This window comes from Coffea arabica, chromosome 5c, assembly GCF_036785885.1.
Source record: "Coffea arabica cultivar ET-39 chromosome 5c, Coffea Arabica ET-39 HiFi, whole genome shotgun sequence".
NCBI lineage: Eukaryota > Viridiplantae > Streptophyta > Magnoliopsida > Gentianales > Rubiaceae > Coffea > Coffea arabica.
The window spans coordinates 39,686,962-39,709,154 of NC_092319.1; the positions used below are offsets into that span (position 1 = coordinate 39,686,962).

Sequence of the window (22,193 nt, forward strand, 5' to 3'; positions counted from 1 at the left end):
TAGTTCCTTTGTCATGTATGATAGTGACATCAATAATTGCCTTGGTTCATAAATATGTGCTAGCTTTTGACCCCCAATGAGACAAAATGCAGACTACCCTAAACAACTGAAGTAGGTCCCCTTAATTCATCTATTGATGTATGTGGACTCTCACTGTCTTAGGACTTAGTGATTACAAGGAAAAAGACCAGTGTTCAGACAAAAAAAAAAAAAATCCAATTTCCACATAAGCACATACATATGGCGCCATTCCCTCAGGCCTCAACCTCGTTTTTAACGATAATTCACATCCTCTCAGCCAATCATTAAGATTACCACCCATTCTTCCGCCCCTTCTGACCGCCGCCACCACCTGAACTACAAGATCAAACAGCTAGTAGGCTGAAGAGTTCTGATTTTACTCATGGATTCTACATCTAATGATGCTGGTCAGTCGCTGCTGCCAAGAACAAATACTCAAATCAGCAAAGAGCTTGAAGAAATATTATGCGATAATGAACAACCATTGCTGCAGCGTTACCGGGCGGCGACTTGGATTGAGATGAAGCTTCTTTTTCACTTAGCAGCACCAGCTGTGATTGTTTACATGATCAACTACCTTATGTCCATGTCCACACAGATTTTCTCTGGGCATCTAGGCAATCTTGAACTTGCTGCTGCTTCCCTTGGCAACACGGGGATTCAGATTTTTGCCTATGGTCTCATGGTATCTGATTACCGCTGAATCTTTATGTCAATCCAAGCTATTTTACATTCTCTTGAAGTTGGTTTTCTCATGATTTTGATGATTGTATTCTTTTGATGTTTTGTGTAACAGCTAGGAATGGGAAGCGCAGTTGAAACACTATGTGGACAAGCATTTGGAGCAAAAAAGTATGAGATGCTAGGCATATATCTTCAAAGATCAACCGTACTCTTGAGCTTAACTGGTGTTTTGCTGACCATAATCTATGTTTTCTCGAAGCCAATCCTTTTATTTCTGGGCCAATCACCAGATATTGCATCCGCAGCAGCTTTATTCGTGTATGGTTTGATCCCACAAATCTTTGGCTATGCAGTAAACTTCCCAATTCAAAAATTCATGCAAGCTCAAAGCATAGTGCAACCAAGTGCATATATATCAACAGCAACATTAGTCCTGCATCTTGTATTGAGTTGGCTTGCAGTTTACAAATTTGGGCTTGGTTTATTGGGTGCGTCACTTGTTTTGAGCATTTCATGGTGGATAATTGTGATTGGACAATTTATTTACATAGTGAAAAGTGAAAAATGCAAGAGAACCTGGACTGGTTTTACTCTACAAGCCTTTAGTGGTCTTTGGGGGTTCTTCAAATTGTCAGCAGCATCAGCAGTTATGTTGTGTTTGGAGGCTTGGTATTTTCAGATTCTTGTTTTATTGGCTGGTTTGCTTCCTAATCCTGAATTGGCTCTGGATGCTCTGTCCATTTGGTAAGCTCAAAACTAAGTTCATTTTTTAATTTGTTTTATTTTTTTGGGGAGAATTTTACTTTGAAGAAAACGACAAACGTTTGGGACTGACAAGGCAGGATTTTGCAAGGAGTTTGGGTTTTTCAGTTTTTCTTGAATAGAATGTGATAAGTAGCTTTCTGCAACAATTGCATGTCCCAGCCTTTGAATTTGTGTATAAACTGGGGGAAAAAAAGTTCCTTTTGGTCGGCCAATATGTCCGCATGACTACTGGAACAAACAGTACAAGGTAGAAATGCTATTATCTTAACTAAATTCCAAGTTTAGTATACTATTGCCACTTTAAGAAATTAAGTTCTACTCTAGCTTAAGTTGGACAATTAACAAATTTCAAATGTTTGATCTTGTATTCGAATTATTTCGAATGCGCAGTCATAGTTTCTTACTATGTGTATTGATTACTTGCAAAAGTTGGTGAGCCAGTTGTCATTATTTGCAGTGTTAACAATTATTTGTAGCGTTAACAAGGTCATTGATAGCGTTTTCGTCATTAAATTTTTCTTAACAGGGACGGGTAGAATTTGAAAAATAGAAATAAAATGAGAATTGGAATCCAAAAATAGCCATTTGTTCTATTTCCTTAGAAAATGATAGCAACGGACACGCTACATGTGCTAAAGTTTGGTTTCAGGGACACAGGCTCGAACGGTTGTAAGGAAAATCGTTTGGAGAGATTTTGTGCAAAATGTATAAAATATTAGGTTTCAGGGACACGATGAAATGTATTTTTAACAATATGTAATTATAGAATATAATTTTGTGAACTCTCCACGTATGATGTAAAAAATAATATATAAAATACAATCTAGACTTCACATTTTTTTTTTGGGTCAAATCTTGATAATGAATATCCAGGAACGGTTGCAAGAAGCAACATAATTGTCCTGGTTTCGACACTTTCCAACGAAAAGAAAATCTATGGCAGATTTCAGAACTGCACGTGCTAGACAGTCAAATTACCCTGAGCTCTGAAATTTTCCTTTCTCTTTTCCTTTTCTTTTAGCAAAAAGTTCTGTGGCAATATATAGCTGTCTCAGAAATAGTGGGGTACAAAAAATTTGCACAGAATTTTAAACTTTTTACTAGTTATTATACTACTTCTTAGACAATAATGACTAAAATGTTGATAGACCCACGGGTTCCACAAAAAGTTAAAAAATAAAAATAAACAAAAAAATTAGGCCCCCATTTTCCTTGCTGCTATATTTGCTTCTAATTATGATTGTTTCTTCAAATCTTTGATGGGCTACAATAGGCATTGAATTTGACTTCACCTGAAGAAATTATTGTACAGTGAAAAATGGAATGCAGGGATTATTGGTTAAAGAACTTTCTTGCTTCTCGATAAATTCAACTGGCAAAAAGTTTTTCTTTTTTTTCTTATTTTGGGAAATATGCTAATGTTGCATGCTGTATTAATACTTGCATATGTTTATTTATCTAGCCAATTCTATGATCGAAATGAAATTTGCTGAGATTTGTTGCAGCATGACAATTGCTGGATGGGTATTTACGATCTCAATTGGATTTAATGCAGCAGCGAGGTTGGTCTTTGATTTTGAAATCTCGATAATTGTTTAGTACGTACTTATTGTTATATATGGTTTAGAACATGAGGAAGAAGTAAAAATGAAAGAAGAAAAAAATCTTTTCTAATAATTCTAGTTGGTAATTTCTCAAAGAGAACATGAATTTGTTTATTTTATTCTCGCATTTAAAGTTTGCAAAACGATAAAAGCATGTGTAAATCATGAAAAAATTCTTCTAGAATAGGATTGATTGCTTTGTGTCTGGATGGGAGTTATTTGCTAAAAATTTATTTGGTTACATAACAAATACATTTTGCAACATACCTTTTTATCTTCCCAATCACCTTTTTCTCGCATACATTACATGCAAAAAATGCTATAGTAATTATTCTAATAATATTCCAAATAATAAATACCAATTATTCTAATAATATTCCAAATAATAAATACCTAACTTTTAAAGAATTAATATCTGGGAACAGCGTGAAAAGGCCAATTCCAAGTAGGATCATGTTTTTCAATAAGAACATTTCTTAATTGGATTGGAGCAATTGTGCTCATTTATGAGAGTTGGTATTCCCAATAGGGTTTGTAAATTCATCCTAATTTGAATACTACCAAAAATTTATAGCATCTTGTAAAAATTAATCGCATTTAAGATTATGTCAAATTAAGCTAAAGAGGTCATAGATTAGTGGAAGACATATTTTTTATTAAAATTGACTCACATAATAAATTACCTATCACGATTGTCATTTTACTGTTGTAGCTAGGTATCTTTATCTTTGTTTACAATATGGACCGATTGTCCTGACAGAAAATTACCTTAATTAAATAAAATGTCGAACAATTTCTTATTCATGTGGGTTGTAGTATATGATTTGGACTAATGGAGATTGTGAAATAATTACCAGTGTGAGAGTTAGCAATGAACTAGGAGCGGGGCATCCAAAATCAGCAGCATTTTCAGTGGCAGTTGTGAATGTGGCCTCTTTCATAATTTCTGTGATTGCCGCAGTTATCATCCTTGCGCTGCGCCGGGTGATGAGCTATGCATTCACAGAAGGTGAAGTAGTTGCAGATGCTGTCTCTGATCTTTCCCCACTTCTGGCTGTCACTGTTGTTCTTAATGGCATCCAACCAGTCTTGTCAGGTAAGTAACAAGTTAATTCAAGTGATTAAACTTAAGTTTTTTTGTTTATTGTCTTTTGATCAACATGTTTAGTGACTTTCTTTGGTTGATTTTGCATATGTTCATAAATCATACGTAGGTTTGTCTATTGGTGCCTTAAGGACGTACAATAAGATTTTTTTTTTTTGCGAGAGTAAATTTCTTCTTCAAAAGTATTACAATCTATAGAGTGGGTGGTAATTTTAGAGCTTAATAATAGACCATATTTATTATGTACCCTTAAGACACTAATAGAAAAAAATATCACATATATGCAAAAGATATCAAGAAAATATTTTATTCATTATTTTAGTTGATGCCATTACAATCTTTTCCCATTTGTAAACTTACAATTTCTTCTAAGAATTTTTTTTAAAAAAAAAGTGTTGAAAAGCTCATGGGGAAGCCAACTTGTTTCAATTACGCCAATTTGTTCTCTAAACTGAAATTAAAAGACTAGCTCCAGCAGAATTAGAGATTTAATGTAATGAGGTCAAAAAGGATCTAGATCGCACGAAAACAACAAATCAAGGTGTATTTAATAAAACTGAAATTTGAAATCTGGATCTGTTAAGTTGCTAATTGTTAAGTACTGAAATCTTAACATTTATGCATATTCTGTATTAAGTGACAAAGTAAACAACCTAATACTTATTGTTTTGAGTAAATTTTGCCTAAATAATTTGAAATTATGTAATTAATTAAGACGTTCTATTTTTAGTTATTAAACATGTTTAAACATATTAAAATCTGAATCTATTAAATTTAAGTGTTGAATTGGATTATCAAATAAGGGCTAACTATTTTGACTAGAAATTAATGTTTCTGAACATGTTTGCAGAAATCAGACAAGTAACTATAATATGCCTAAGTAGTTTGCACTTTTTGCTATATATCTAGTCTACTCATTATGCTTGTCATTCTTTTCTCAATTATGAAGGTGTGGCTGTTGGATGTGGATGGCAAGCATTTGTTGCATACGTGAATGTGGGATGTTACTATTTAGTCGGAATCCCGTTGGGCTCTGTACTCGGCTTTTACTTCCAACTCGGTGCTAAGGTCCGTTGAAATTTGACATCGTGACAACAATAAGTTTTAGGGTTAATATTCCATGTTCTACATTAATTTGGGTGCCTATAATTGGCCATGTTTTGCAAAATTTTCTTACATTATTCCGTCCACGTAGGGATTATGGTCCGGCATGTTGGGCGGTACCATAATGCAGACAATTATTTTGTTGTGGGTGACAATTCGAACAGATTGGATAAAGGAGGTAAAAAATCCCACCATCATTTATTGTATATCTTATTCGGCTATTTTTTTATTTTTCTTTTTGTTCCTTAACCTAAATTGAAAATATTAGTCTGATTTCATATGACAATAAAAATGACTTGAAAATGCATAATGATTTAAAACGAATGTGACAATTAACATGAAAAATTTCTTTAACTACACTCAAAAACCTTTTGCACGTTCACTTTTGGCAACTGTCTTCTTCACCTCATCTAAATTGTGATTGTGGATGCTTTTGAGGTCAAATTAGTAAGGGACATAATAAATTAAGGTTCTTGATGCCGTCATTTGTTTTAATTTGCAGGTTGAAGCAGCTTTGAGGAGACTAGACAAATGGGAAGATGGGAAGAAAGAAGCTCTTCTCAAAGATTAAAACAAGCCTAGAATAGCAAGGGCTTCAACTCAATTCAATGAGTGTGTTTGGATTGTAAGTTATTTGAGATATTTTTATTGTAATACTTTTTGTGATGTGATGTATGTGAGATAAAAAGGTAATTGAGAAGATAAAAATGTGTATTGGAAATTGTAATGGTGATGTAAGCAAATATATTTAGACAAATAACTTACAATCCAAATATTATATTGTGGGCAGCGGTCATCAATCAAAGAGAAATGGGGAGAAAGTGGAAAGGAAAAGATTTAGAGAAACTTAAAATTGATGATTTGTTGACCATTAATTTAATTGTAGATTACCTAAGCCAGTTCTCCTCCATAATTGAATGTTGTGCACCTTGAAAGGGAACCATTCTACTTTCGGTTCCCAATGTTGGCTTAGGGTCACCTTTGGTCGCTAAAGTTATGCTGACGACAATTAGGTTTCTCTGCTCACTTTATATCAAAACTCTCTCTCTAAATTCTCTGTCTTCTGTCTAACTTCCTCCGTTCTTCTCAAACAAAATAACGCCTTACTCCATTGGAATAGGGAGGTCATTTAACCACAGAGTTTTGGCTCAGTGACTACTAAAAGGAGACTAAGTCTCTCTGTGGACTGTAGGTCAGAAGTTCGAATCTTATCTGCAGTCAGAAAAATTTAAAAGAGGTGTCAGAATATCCCATTGGTCTAATCAGGTTTATATACCTACTCATCTTTTACACAGTCTCTTTAGGTTCTCTCTCCTTGTAAAATAGAATAGATTAAATTATACAAATGTTATTGTTGTCAGAAAAAAAAATGGAAGAGGGAGACCATTTCATCTCCCTCTCTCCTCCCAATGATTTCTTTTTATGTTCATAGACAACAAAGTCTCTCCAAAAAATTTCCTTTGACAGTGTTATTCTCTACTAGGGTTTCTTAATGAGATATTTCTTTTCTTTTAGAGTTTTTCTAATGAGAATTTTTTCTTTTTTAGGTTCTTAGTGAGTTTTTTTTTTCTTAATTTTATACTTTTTGTTCTGTTTTTCTTTGTCTAATCTCAGTTTTTTCAAATCTATTTGTCAGATTTGCAATTGTTGAGTCTATTTTGTCAAATCTCAATGTCATATAAGGGATTGAAACAGTTAAGCAGTAGATTTGGCAAGAAAAGACATGCACAAATGTTCATTGGATTGTAGAGATTGAAATCATTTGGATTATGTTAGAAATTATATTTGTAATTTTTCAAATCTGATATATCTGTAGATCCTTCAGATTTGTTATTTTTATGACAAGTTTGATAATGTATTTTTTGCCGTTTGTGCAAATTTGATGGGATGGGAGAAACAAAAAAGTAGTATGTAAATTAAATGTAATTATGAATGACTATTGGGTACCCTTTGAAAGAGGTCCAAAATGCAATTGCTTATATGGAGCTTGTTTTATGATCGGCAAATGATAGAGTCACAACTTAGATTTGAATAGGTGTGAAAGTCCAAATGCAACCTTGACTTGAGAAAGCTAAGTTAGAAATTTCATCAAAATTTGTTTTGGCAATTAATACTACAAATATCAACAATATCATGGTTCAAGTGAACCACCACTAACCTGCCTAATATGGTGTAACTAGGTCACGCGCATTACTTATAAGATATATTTCTTTCTTGCACTCTTAATCACTATTTAACCGAAAAGCCAAAACAAAAAAAAAATTAATCCAAAAATGTAGATAAAAGAAACTAGATCGTAATCCAACATTGAGTCATATTTCTTTGTATTGAGATGTCAGTGGGACAGCAAAAGACATAGATAAATTAAATTTTGTCAAAGTCAACCGCTTAGAAGGGTTTTGGTAAGTAATTAACACCTTGAAAAATATAGTGATACACTTATAAAAAAGTCAACAAATTTTATTAGGAAATACGTTTTAATAATTGAAGTGTTAATGAAAATTAAAGTAATCTCTTCATACATGTGGTTTGTAATATAAATCTTACTTATAGAAAAAAATTTATAAATAAGTTAGAATTAAAAAAATAATGAACAAGTGATCTATTGATCAAACATGTATCTAGGAATATACTATTTTTTTTTATTAAAACATCATTTGTTATACTAGGTAACAGTTATTGTATATCTAAAACATTAATCGTTATTATATTTATAAATGGTGATATTTTCATCTTTTTACTTTTTAACCTTATTTTATTTTTTATTGTTGTTGTAATCTTCATAAGTAAGATAATATAAAGGTAGTATTAGAACAAAATTTTTTATCTTTCTTTCATTTCCTACAAAAGGGCTAAAATATTACAAAAATATCAATTTAAGAGAGATATGTGAGATTTTGAAAACCTAAAGCATGCTAGGGGAGGCTGCTGAAATTATCCCTTTACAAAACCAAGGTAACCAAAGGAGCCTACTACAAGAAATGTACATGCTTGTAAGATTCACGTACACCCGCCACGGATGCGTTACTATCGTTTGGGATCCTCTATATCACTATTCGGTGCCAAATTTAGTGCTAATCCCACTTATCATATGATGGTAAAAGAAATTTAAATAACTAACACATGACAAATTAAATAAACAAGACACATGGTACAAATATAGAAGTGGTATTGAATTGTCACTGAAAAAGTGGCACTGAGGATCCTGTGTGGGGATTGATTGATTCAGAAGATTCTTGACAGCCTCGGTCATGACAATCGTGGAGACACTGTAACACCTAAAAAAACCGCTCTGAAACGTTCCTTGAGACTTTCTTAGTTTTATGCAGACCAAACTTTCTTTTATCCTAATACACTATTTGGATCTACATCTCAGGGTCGTGTTGGATTAAAGGTATTAGGTAACCTTATTCCCTGCTTCTTGGTCAGCAACAAAGATTCTCTGTGATAGTTGTCGTTGGACTTCTCTGTATGATCTCAATTAAATTATGGCATGCTGATGATGTGGCATAAACTTTTTCTATGCTCTAATGCGGAATAACCAATGTCATCAGAAGCTGCCTTCATTGAATGAGATATTAGGTTTTTCTTAATTGTTCATATTGGACAATGATAATGTAGCTTTTTTTTTTTCCCCTTTACTAGGAATCGGTGGGATTTAAGAAATGGGAAGAAAGAAGGGAGATTTGAATTGAAAATTTTAAATTATAAAATTTGAACTTTAACCACTAAATCAAAATTTTTCCAGAGATCTTAACTTTAGTCATGGGAACTCAAAATTTATATAGCTTTTCGTAATTCTTTTTCCTTTTTCATTTTTTGCTAGATTTTTTTTTTACTGTTTTTTGTTCTAGTAGAAAAATGATAGGATTCATGAATGGAGAATCGGAAAAGGGAGATTTGAACTTAGAACCATTAAATCGACTTCAACTTTAATCACTAAACCGATATCTCCTCGGCCTTTTTTTCTTTTAACTAGCTTGTCTGTATCATTTGTATCTTTTATTTATATTTACCAGATTCTCTTAATTATTTACCATATGGTGTTTGTATAACATCCGCACAAAAAAGAAAAAAACTAAGAATCGATCACGAACAAAAAAATTGAGTTGAGTCCTTAGGATAAAACTATGCGATTGCGTTTTCTGCTGGTAAACATTATCGTGAATCTTTCCAAACTGACTAGTTCTTGAGTATTTATCTCACGACTGAAAGTGAAAATTTCAAACACAATCTTGTAGGCCTGACGGCCATGAAAACCAGTCTAAGTCATGTTATTTTAATTGCATAATTTGAAGTTTAAATTTCTTACAAATCCTAGTCAATAAGTTACAAGTTTATAAGAATGAAAGAAAAGCAAATCAAGTTACTAAACACTTCCATTGGGAAATTCAAAATTTCTCTTTCTACCTATTTGACATTAGATTCAATTATCAAAAGTGCTCAATGAACTTTCTAAACTGAAAATTGAATAAGTCCACAGCATATTAAAAAAAAAAAGGCATGAGCATGAATCTTTAATCCATGCTTCTTTCTTTTGTACTTTTATTTTAAAGGTTCCATCAATTTTCTTTAGCTATTATTGTTTGATATCAGTGAGGACAAAATGTGTTTCTTTAAACTAAGGCAAATCACAAACAATAAATAATTCTCCCATGGAGATCTTACAATTTCTTGTGGGCTAGTGAGGCCATCCAGTGCCCTTAGTGTACATATGATCTCCACATGTATGCCCTGTTCTCTTGCCGGCAAGAATCTGAATATCTGATAACTTTTTTTCAATGTAAACAGCTGATCAATCTGATAATTTTCATGTAAATAGCTGTGGAATCTCCCTGTCTTGATTATAATAGGACTACTGTAATCTGCACTGACATCACAATGACAAAACAATTGAATTGATTGCCGCTCGAAAGCGGTGCCATTTTGCTGTATTAAGTTAGGATATTTCAATTTTCCACATTATGCCAAGAAAGATAGGAATCTACGATTGTTAATGGGACCATCTCAAAGGTAGTGTTAATGACCACATGGTTAACATCTTTTAGATTTTTAGTATTTTTTTCGTAATTGCTTGTACAACATCAACGAAATATGTACTACTGATTGCTGAAATTATCTCACACCATCCACAGATACAATAAATTTGAAGATCTAGAAAATTAATAAAAATTACACTATAAGTGCTGACAGTACTAAAAAAAAAACAGATGTAACACTTGTAGTTCCAAAAACATATGTGTTTGTTTCAATCATTAAATTTGGTAATTAGGTACTTCAAACTCTGATATTAATACAGAGATCTGTTGAGATAGATTTAACTAGTTCCAAATCTGACAACTAAATCTGAAAATTTTGGATCTAATAATAAAATAAAAAAATTTTATGAAAAATTCTCATTAGAAACCGCTATAAGAGAAGAAAAGCCGCACTAGGAGACTTTAGAAAATGAGAAAATTTCACTAGTAACCCTAAAAGAGATGAAATTCTCACCAAAAATTCAAGAAGAAACCTTATTACAAAAAGAAAAAAAAAAAGAGCCATGCAAGGGAGACCGTCCCTCGTAGGAAGATATTGAGAGGAAAGAAAACTTAGAGAGAAAAAGGAGATTTCAGGTTCAGAGAGAATAACAGTTTAGACTGTATATATGATATCAACTCATAGACCCATGTTCTCTTTAATCACAATACTAATTGCAGAGTACAATAAACTGGGTAAAAGATGGGTTATTTTGAAATTATATGGATGAGATTGAGTGTAAAGCACAAATTTTTATAAATAATCTGCGTTTTCTTATATTGACATCTATGTTTATTGTATACTTGTGTTGGTGTATAATTAGCCCGGGCGGTGGATTCATGAATTTAGAGACCTGATTCCTATTAAAAATTTGAGTAGGTTTGACTCCAATCACTGTCACGGAATCAAGACATGCTCCTCAAGACGTTAGTGGATTCGTGAATTTAGAGATTTGATCACTATTAAATATTTGAGTAAGGTTGGCTCTGATCACTATCACAAGATTAGAGCATGCTTTCAAAACCTTTTACATATCATTTATTAACGTATCCCTCACATTAATAGTGAAATTTGAATATATAATTTTTTGTTAAAAATGATTCATTTTTACCGGTTAAATCAACTGATATCCCGTTGTAATCTTATTAAGATTACAACGGGATCAGGCTTACCCAAGATTACACTATTCAAGATTACAACGGGATCAGGCTTACCCAAGATTACACTATTCACAAGTTGGGTTACATCCATGGTGCAAAGCTGAGTCATCTGAGTATAGCAAGGAGAACCAAGGGAGATGTGAACAACGCATCTCTGTGGACCATGGAAGAGCCAGCACAGAAAAGAATTATTGGGTACTGGGCAGACCGGGTATTAAATGAGGGATCGATCACACAAATGGGAGGCAGGATTGGGAATAAACGTATGCCCCTGGATGAGTTGTGGGCATTGGCTACACGCCCAAGATTTGGAAGTAATTTATGAGTAAACCCCGGCAAGTTTCTAGAAATATTGTTGGAAAAAAATATCACAAAAGTGCAATTCTACGGTAGGCTTTTCTAAGCCTAATGTCACCGCATACATCAAATGCAGCAGCAGGGTGGAATTTTTTTTTTAATATCCTCAGTGATTTTCTTTAAAAAAAATCTTGTATCGCCACATCTTACTAAATAAAATTTTCTTTTGAGATATTTTAAAAAAATTCAACCTCATCGCCACATTTGATGTATGTGGTGACGTTAAGTTTAGAAAAACCCCCCACATAACTCCACTTTTGTGATATTTTTTTCTCCAACAATATTTCTAAAAATTTGCCTTAAACTCTAGAGGCCCAATTGGCGTGAAGGAAGTAAAAAATAGCAGTTAGAATACAAAAAAAATTGGTTTGACATAATAATTCTTGGGGTATGTGGATATGTAAAAATGAAAAACCAAGCTGAAGTTGGAATGAAGCAGCGGTATGACTGACTATTTGTGTAAAACTGAAAGGTGTATAGATTATAAAATACATTACATTATATTGTAAAAATCCATATGTATGATGACAAATCAATAGTCTTAAGCTTTAGATGCTTAGCTAACAAAAGAGTTATGATGGTTTATACTTAATTGTCAGTTGATATGGATGAGTAATCATCTACATAATGGACATAATGGCTTTCTAACTAGAATCGAAATTGAAATGTTGTCAATGAATTCGAAGTTGAGATTGAAACTAATAATAAGTAATGATTACAAGTGTAAACTTTAGTTTAGTAGTAAATATAGAATTCAAATTGTCTTAATTAAAATTGAAATAGAGAATTCTATTATGCAAATTCAAAATTGGAATCAAAATTGATTAAGTTGGTCAATTAGCATAGATGAATGATCATAAACATAATTTACATATTTGAAAACTCAGATAGATACCATAAACCTTTTTTTGGAGGGGGGTTTTATGTAGTGTGGAATTGAATTTTTTGCATTGAAGCAAATTATTGTCTAAGCAATTGAGTCATCAAAGTTATGGACATTAGATTGAAAAGATTTGAAAAATTGGCAGTCAAGTAATCGTGAAAAATGTTTGCAATCAGCCTAGTGCACAAAATTCTTGAAGAACAATTTCAAATTTGAAAAGAAAATTATGAATATGAGTAAATGTGAGTTGATTGAACAATAAATTTGGCTATTTCAATTTTAACCATTTCATTAGTTTATATTATCTTTGTATGTTAACCATTTCATTGTTTTGTTAGAAAACAATTCGATTTTATATTCACCAAATCAAAGCTGAATCGGATTGAAATCAAAATTTGATAATCTTTTGACAGATTTTATCGATATTGAAATTTGGTTAAAACACCAATATCGGTTCTAGTTAACTTTTGTAGTTCTTCTAAATAAAGTTAGTAATTGATAATCATGTCGTAATGTGTTCATGTGTGAGTAGCTATTAAGTAACTAGGCTGTTAAGTATTGTGATTGTGATAAGAATGTAAAAGGTAATTAAAACTATTAATAATCTACAATACTTATTTTGCTTCTTCTTCTTCCTTTTTTTTTTTTCAAGTCTATCTAATAGTGAAGTTTAATTATATCAATCCAAGTCATTTTGGATGAAAATTTGGAGACTCGTAGTTGGCGACTAGTTGACTTCTGCAATTTCACCCCATCCCCCCTTATTCCCTACTGAATCTTGAAATTTTCAATTTGCATTTATCGCTACAATTCGGAGAATTGCAGTTGGCAGCTTCATCAGTGGGGATTTCCAGACTCGCTCCACCAGAAAGGCCTTGTATTTGCTGTTCACTCCCTCAGACTGAACGACAATATTTCTTTTAGTTTTTGTCGCGGGAAGCTTGTGCCAGGTACCTTATCTGAATTGGTTCCACCAGAGAGGCCTTGTATTTGCTGTTCACTCCCTCAACTGAACCACAATTTTTCTTTTAGTTGTAGTGGTGGATAGCTTGTGCCGGTGACCTTATCTGAATTGAGCTCCAAACGCACAAAGAAAGATGTCCCTGCTGAATTGTCTTGTCAATGTTCTGCCTTAGGGTGAAAGTTCTTCCCACTTTCCACCCTCGAAGCGACCCAACAAAGTTGATGTGTTGTGTTAGCAAGTTTACTTTAATGTCTGTAGCTTACAAAGAAGTTTAATCTTTATGTCTCGCTCAATCAGATCTTTCCGGGAACATGCAATTGGTGACGTGAGAGAACTACCAGATGTAGGCATCCAAGGAAATTGGCTTCCAAGGAGAACTACCAGATGTAGGCATCCAAGGAAATTTCTTGGAAGCCAATTTCCTGTTACAGATATCTACATCTGGTAATGGTCTCGTCTCACCAATTCCGTATTTCCTGATAACATCTGATTGAGTGAGACATTAAGAAAGATATCTACCAGATATAGGGTTTGTTTGGATAAGGTATTATTTAAAATATTATTTGAAATAATTATTGTAACACTTTTTGTGATGTGATGTATATGAAATAAAAAGGTGATTGGGAATATAAAAAGGTAGATTGAGAAATGTGTTTGTGATGCAAGCAAAATATTATTTGAAATAATTGAGGTATCCAAACACTTCCATAACTTTTTTGTAAGCTGCACGCATAAAGGTAAACTAGCTAACACTAACATATCAACTTGTTGATTATCTCTGCAACGAATCTTCTATCCCGCACTCTCTGTCATTCTCTGTTTTATTTTTTATTATATTGCTATTTCTCCTTTATAAACATCATGTTTTAGTTCTTTTTTATTTCCTTAAAATCCAATAACTATTAATTCAGTAATACACAAAATTTAACAAACTCAAAAAATCAAAATGCATAAAAAATGAGATTTTTTATAAATTTTCTGCTGCATTTTTTAATTTTCTATTATATATTACTTTTTTGAAGCTGTTGTATTTATACAAAATTTAACAAACTCAAAAAATCAAAATGCATAAAAAATGAGATTTTTTATAAATTTTCTGCTGCATTTTTTAATTTTCTATTATATATTACTTTTTTGAAGTTGTTGTATTTAATTTTTACTAAATTAATAGTTATTGGATTTTAAGGAAATAAAAAAGAACTAAAATATGATGTTTATGAAGGAGAAATAGCAATATAATAAAAAGTGGAATAGAGAGTGGCATAGAGTGTGGGACAGAAGATCTCATTTTTTATGCATTTTAATTTTTTGAATTTGTTAAATTTTATGTATTACTGAATTAATAGTTATTAAATTTTAAGAAAATAAAAAAAATTAAAATATAATATTTATAAAAAAAAAATAATAATAAAAAATGAAACAGAAGATCCGCTGCGAATTATCTCTTCGTAAGAATAGTCCCAATCTGTTATTGACAGTGACACGGACACCATTTGCCTGGAACGGTGAATTGCTTCACATTTATGTGTTAGTTTGCAAGGGTTAATTACAATTGCTGACTAGCCCACCAGTTGGGGAGATTTAAAAGGATACAGACTTTTGGTTAAACTGTGCTATATAATGTAAATATATAACAAAAGGTTGGTATTAAAATGCTAAATATAGATATAAGAGAATAGCATGTGAGCCACAACAAATTTTATGAAAAAATTATGATCCATCTGACCATACAATTGCAGAGGCTCCCGACCCAATCTAAACTAAGGCACATTTTTTATGCATTTGATAAAATTAAAATTTAAAATTTGAATATGTTAAATTACTGAATTGTTAAGTATTGATATATTAACATTTGAGCATATTTTGTATTAAGTGATAAGTAATCAGTTTATCATTCTTTTTTTTTTTTGGAGGAAGTTTTACTTAGGTAATTCAAACTCAATTAATTAATTAAAATGTTCTATATTTTATTATCATTTGCGTCTGAACATATTAAGTAATTAAATTATCAAACAAGATCTTTCTCATGCTTCTCTTAATTAATAAATGTGATATAGACTAAATATATATTTTTTAATTTCCACAAGCTCATCCCTTGAATTGCTCATCTTTTGTAGGAAATATTCCCTCTATCATGAATTTGTGAAGTGACATCAATATTTGCCTTAGTTCCCAAGTGACAAAATAGTGACAAGCCCACATTTAGAGACACTCAAACTAAACTAGTAAAGTATGGTTTTTCATGGTCCTTTTACGTAATTCATACATTGATATATGTGGAATCTTATTATTAAGATAGTAATTCCGCATAAAAAAAGACTAGTGTTCCTATAAAAAAATTTCCAATATCCACATATGCACATCCATATGCTATTCCCTCAGCCTCAACCTCGAATTAATGATAATCTATAGCCCCTTAACCAATCATTAATTCTTCACTAGCGGCCAGCAGCTAGCAGGCCATCCTGATAGACCATTCAATTTCTCCCCATTTCTTCAAGATTACCAGCCACTGCTCCGCCCCTTCTGACCAGCGCCACCACCTGAACTACAAGATCAGACAGCTAGTAGGCTGAAGAGTTCTGATTTTACTCATGGATTCTTCATCCAATGATGCTGGTCAGCCACTGCTGCCAAGAACAAATACTCAAATCAGCAAAGAGCTTGAAGAAATATTATGCGATAATGAACAACCATTGCTGCAACGTTACCGGGCGGCGACTTGGATTGAGATGAAGCTCCTTTTTCACTTAGCAGCACCAGCTGTGATTGTTTACATGATCAACTACCTTATGTCCATGTCCACACAGATTTTCTCTGGGCATCTTGGCAATCTTGAACTTGCTGCTGCTTCCCTTGGCAACACTGGGATTCAGATTTTTGCCTATGGTCTCATGGTATCTGATTACAACTGAATCCTTTTGCCAATCTAAGCTATTTTAAATTCTCTTTAAGTTGGTTTTCTCATGATTTTGATGATTGTTTTCTTTTGATGTTTTGTGTAACAGCTAGGAATGGGAAGTGCAGTTGAAACACTGTGTGGACAAGCATTTGGAGCAAAAAAGTTTGAGATGCTAGGCATATATCTTCAAAGATCAACCATACTCTTGAGTTTAACTGGTGTTTTGCTGACCATAATCTATGTTTTCTCCAAGCCAATCCTTATATTTCTGGGCCAATCACCAGATATTGCATCAGCAGCAGCCTTATTCGTGTATGGTTTGATCCCGCAAATCTTTGGCTATGCAGTAAACTTCCCAATTCAAAAATTCATGCAAGCTCAAAGCATAGTGCAACCAAGTGCATATATATCAACAGCAACATTAGTCCTGCATCTTGTCTTGAGTTGGCTTGTAGTTTACAAAATTGGGCTTGGTTTATTGGGTGCATCACTTGTTTTGAGCATTTCATGGTGGATAATTGTGATTGGACAATTTATTTACATAGTGAAAAGTGAAAAATGCAAGAAAACTTGGACTGGTTTTACTCTACAAGCCTTTAGTGGTCTTTGGGGGTTCTTCAAATTGTCAGCGGCATCAGCAGTTATGTTGTGTTTGGAGGCTTGGTATTTTCAGATTCTTGTTTTATTGGCTGGTTTGCTTCCTAATCCTAAATTGGCTCTGGATTCTCTGTCCATTTGGTAAGCTCAAAACTGAGTTCATTTTTTTTATTTGTTTTATTTTTTTTGGGGAGAATTTTACTTTGCAGAAAATGACAAACGTTTGCGACTGACAAGGCAGGATTTTCAGGATTTGCTAGGAGTGTAGCTTTTTCAGTTTTTCTTGAATAGAATGTGATAAGTAACTTGTTGCAATAATTGCATGCCCCAGCTTTTGAGTTTATGAATAAACAGCGAAAAAAAAAGGGTTCCTTTTGATCGGCCAATATTTCTGCATGACTACTGGACAAACAATACAAAATGAAACTGCTATTTTCTTAACTAAATGCCAAGTTTAGTAGTATACTATTGCCACTTTAAGAAATTAAGTTCTACTCTAGCTTAAGTTGAAGAATAGCAAATTTAACATGTTGGATCTTGTATTAGAATAATTTTTAACGTGCATTCATAGTTTATTACCATGTATATTGATTACTTGCAAAAATTGGTGAGCCATTTATCATTATTTGTAGTGTTAACAAGTCCATCAACAGCTTTTCTTTATTTGTCATTTGTCTTATTTTGAACGTGCATTCATAGTTTATTTGTAGTGTTTACTTGGAGGGAGAAGGGAATTGAAACCAAGAACTTTAAGTTCTAAAGCATCAATCTTAGTCACAAGTTGAGTGACAGCTATATATACTATATTGATAAAATGATAGCAATAGACACGTTACAAAGGTTAGTTAAGTAAGATCTATGTCCATGCTGAAGGTTGGTTTCGGCACCTTATAGTTTAAAAGAAAATCCATGGCAGATTTCAGAACACTTAGAAGTGGCAAGGCAAAATGTGGATAATGAATAAATGCTAATAAACACTCCACCTTTTAGTTGTATACGAGTCTACAAAGTCCAATCAACTGCATTTGCTGGACAGTCAAATTGTCGTGAGCTCTGAAAGTGAAAAATAGGCATTGAATTTGATTTCACGTCAAGAAATTATTGTACAGTTAAAAAAAATGGACTGTAGGGATTACTGGTTAAAGAACTTTCTTGCTTCTCGATAAGTTCAATTCAACAGGCAGAAGGTTTTTTTATTTCTCTTATTTTGGAAAATATGCTAATGTTGCATGATATACTAATACTTCGGTATGTTTATTTATCTAGCCAGTTTTATGATCTATATGAAATTTGCTGAAATTTGTTGCAGCACAACAATTTCTGGATGGGTACTTATGGTCTCAGTTGGATTTAATGCAGCAGCAAGGTAGGCCATTGATTTTGAGATGTCGATAATTGTTCAGTACTTTTTTACTGGTACTATACATATGGCTTAGAACATGAGGAAGAAGTAAAAATAAAAGAAAGGCAAAACCCTGCGTGAAAGGCCAATTCCAAGTACTGCTAAAACAAACGAATGAAGCAATTTCGCGAATGTTGACGGTACAATTCCGTGGATGCAGCAGCATGTTTTTGGATAAATATTTCATAATTGGATTGGAACAATTGGGGTCATTTATAAAGCACATTTAAGATTACGTCAAATCAAGCTAAAGAGATCTTAGATTAGTGGAAGACATAATTTTGATTAAAACTGAGTTCAAGTTTGACTCACATAATAAATACTCCCTCTTACCCACTTTGATAGTCTTGCTTTTATTTTACGCCCGTTCCAAGTTATAGTTCACTTTTTAATTGAACAATATAGGTAACTTTTAATTTCTCTAAAATAATTTTATTTAATATACTTTGTTATTAGTAAGTATAACCTACTTTATTCAATAATTGTTTTGATTCATTCCTTGAATTGTACAATTTTCCATCCGTTGTTGTAATTAATGTAAAGTTATAAAGATTAACCATACTCCTAATATTAACGTAAGGATATTTTAGAAAAACTGTAAAATAGATTCATTCTTCTTACAAAATTAACTAATTTTTCTGAAACATTGTGAAAAAGCAAATCAAAACTATCAAAATGGAACGGAGGATTACCTAATCTGATTGTCATTTTACAATTGTTGTAACTAGATATCTTTGTCTTTGTTTACAATGTGGGCTGATTGTCCTGACAGAGAATTTAATTACATAAAGTGTCCAACAATTTCTCATTCATGTGTGTTGTAGTATATAATTTGGACTGATCAAGATTCTGAAATAATTACCAGTGTGAGGGTTAGCAATGAACTTGGAGCAGGACATCCAAAATCAGCAGCATTTTCAGTGGTAGTTGTGAATGTGATCTCTTTCATAATTTGTGTGATTGCGGCAATTGTCATCCTTGCTCTGCGCCGGGTTTTGAGCTATGCATTCACGGAAGGTGAAGTGGTTGCAGATGCCGTCTCTGATCTTTCCCCACTTCTGGCCCTCACTCTTGTTCTTAATGGCATCCAACCTGTTTTGTCAGGTAATTAACAAGTTCATTCAAGTGGTTAAGAGTCTCTGTTTGCTCTCTTTTGATCAAATTGTTTAATGACAAGGTTTGTCTACTTGGTGCCTTAAAACGACGTATAATAAGAAGTTTGTCTGGTTTTATTTTCTTTGAAGTATTACACCTCAAGTGGCGAGTGGTAATTTTGAAGCTTAATAAAGGACCCACCTTCTTTTTTATTAGTAAATTTATCGTATGCCCATAGGGCATTAAATAGAAAAACCATCACATACATGCAAAAAGAAATCAAGAAAATATTTTTCTTCATTTTTTAATTGATACCATGACAATATTTCCCCATTTGTAAACTTATAATTTCTTCTAAGCGTTTGTGGAAAAATTCTTTTGAAAAGCTCATGTGGAAGCCAGCTTGTTTCAGTATAGGTCAATTTGTTCTCTAAACTAAAATTAAAAAATTGGCTCTGGCATGATTAGAGATTTAATGTAGTGTTTTCAAAGGATAGCATGAATGAACAGCATCTAAATATGCTAACTAGAAATTAAATTTTCTAAAAATGCTTGTAGTAATTAGATAGGCAATTATTCCCTCTGTCCCATAAAATTTGACTTTTTTAGGAGAACGTGCAATTTATGTTTAGTAATATTAATAGGAAAGAGAATTTTTACTTTTTCTCTTACAGCCTTAGTGATGACCATCTTTTATTTGATGTATTGATAATTGTGGGAAATAAATGGCGAGTCATATGAAAACTAAAGATAAAATTTCGTTGCAAAATGTGAGTTGACTTTTCTAAAATGATAATTAATTTGAGACAAGAAAAAGTAACAAACATGATAAATTTTATAGAACGGAAGGAGTATAACCCGAGGTAGTTTACCCTTTTTGCTATGTACTTCGTCTACTTATTATGTTTGTCATTCTTGTCTCAAATATGAAGGTGTGGCTGTTGGATGTGGATGGCAAGCATTTGTTGCATACGTGAATGTGGGATGTTACTATTTAGTCGGAATCCCGTTGGGTTCTCTACTCGGCTTTTACTTCCAACTTGGTGCAAAGGTAAAATTATATATATATATATATATATATATATATATATGTGTGTGTGTGTGTGTGTGTGTGTGTGTTATAGGTGTGTATACTATAAAAATCGAAATTGAAGAAGAAGAATCGGTTTATTAAATTCCATTGCTTATGGATACTTGCTGGTGCACGTAGGGACTATGGTCCGGCATGTTGGGAGGTACTGTAATGCAGACAATTATTTTATTATGGGTGACAGTTCGAACAAATTGGACTAAGGAGGTAAAAATCCTACCATCATTTATTGTTAATCTTATTCAGCAACTTTTTTTTTTTTTTTTTTGCATTTTTCTTTTTGTTCCTTCGTATAAATTGAACATATTAGTCTGATTTCATATGACAATAAAAATGACTTGAAAAATGCACAATGTTTTAAAAAGAACGTGACAACTAACATGAAAATTTTCGTTAACTACACTCAAAAATCTTTTGCAAGTTCATGTTTGGCAACCGTCTCCTTCATCTCATCTAAATTGTGATCGTGGAAGTTTTTGAGATCAAATCAGTAGGAAATATGGTTAATTAAGGTTCTTGATGTTGTCCTTTGTATTAATTTGCAGGTCGAAGCAGCTTTGAAGAGATTAGACAAATGGGAAGATCGGAAGAAAGAAGCTCTTCTCAAAGGCTGAAATAGGCCCAGAATGGAAAGGGCTTCAACTCAATTCAATATTATATTGTGGACAGCAGTCATTAGGGATGGCAACGGGGCGGATGCCCGCGCTCTCGGGGCGGGGGTTGGGGTGGGGGGTGGGGCGGGGGCGGGGGAGTATACCCCCGCCCCATCCTCCGCCCCGCCACCCGCAAAACAAAAAAAAAAATATATATATATATAATATGTAAGTTAATTAGTTATAAACTTATGATAACGATATTATTAGTTAGATGTATTATATAATGTATATTAGTTTATGTAATATAATTGATATTATCAATTATATGAATAATTATACATGTCTACTAATAGAATTTATTAATTAGTTATACTAAATTTACTAATACATTTATACTAAATTTCTAATTACACTTAATAGAACAACACTTTTTTCTCAAAAAAAAAAGCACAAACACAATAATGAATTAGTGATTGCATTTTTACTAAAAGTGAAAACTTGATTATTTAATTTATATTTATTTCATCATATTGGATTGTATTCAAATAACTTCCGTTTGATTGTTTTTATGAGTTTCAATTGTAAAATTACAATGAATAATAATTTGGTGATGTGTTGATATTTTAGTACTTGATTATTTATTAAAATTTAATTATAATAAAATTATATAATAAAATTTTATTAACCCCGCGGGGGAAGCGGGGCAAGGCGGGGTCGGGGGAGCGGGAGGCGGGGGATGGGGGGAACTAATAGGCAACGGGGCGGGGGCGAGGGAGGGGTCCTCCGCCCCAACCCAGCCCCGCTGCCATGCCTAGCAGTCATCAACAAATCAAAGGAAATAGGGC

At 32.8% G+C, this 22,193-nt stretch overlaps 2 protein-coding genes across 2 annotated transcripts; both read left to right on the forward strand.

Moving 5' to 3' along the window:
* Window positions 1-249: 249 nt before the first annotated feature.
* LOC113688982 (protein DETOXIFICATION 40-like) lies at window positions 250-6,056 on the forward strand. Its single transcript, XM_027206811.2, has 7 exons — window positions 250-706; window positions 818-1,449; window positions 2,976-3,032; window positions 3,932-4,170; window positions 5,129-5,247; window positions 5,375-5,461; window positions 5,786-6,056. Exons 1-7 carry the CDS (start codon window positions 404-406, stop codon window positions 5,852-5,854), a joined length of 1,506 nt encoding a protein of 501 aa, XP_027062612.1. The 5' UTR covers window positions 250-403; the 3' UTR covers window positions 5,855-6,056.
* Window positions 6,057-16,047: 9,991 nt separating this feature from the next.
* Window positions 16,048-21,465, forward strand: LOC113688983 (protein DETOXIFICATION 40-like). The gene is made up of 7 exons (XM_027206812.2): window positions 16,048-16,563; window positions 16,675-17,306; window positions 18,475-18,531; window positions 19,433-19,671; window positions 20,595-20,713; window positions 20,873-20,959; window positions 21,298-21,465. The coding sequence occupies exons 1-7, from the start codon at window positions 16,261-16,263 to the stop codon at window positions 21,364-21,366; spliced, it is 1,506 nt and encodes a 501-aa protein (XP_027062613.1). The 5' UTR covers window positions 16,048-16,260; the 3' UTR covers window positions 21,367-21,465.
* The last annotated feature ends 728 nt before the right edge of the window (window positions 21,466-22,193 follow it).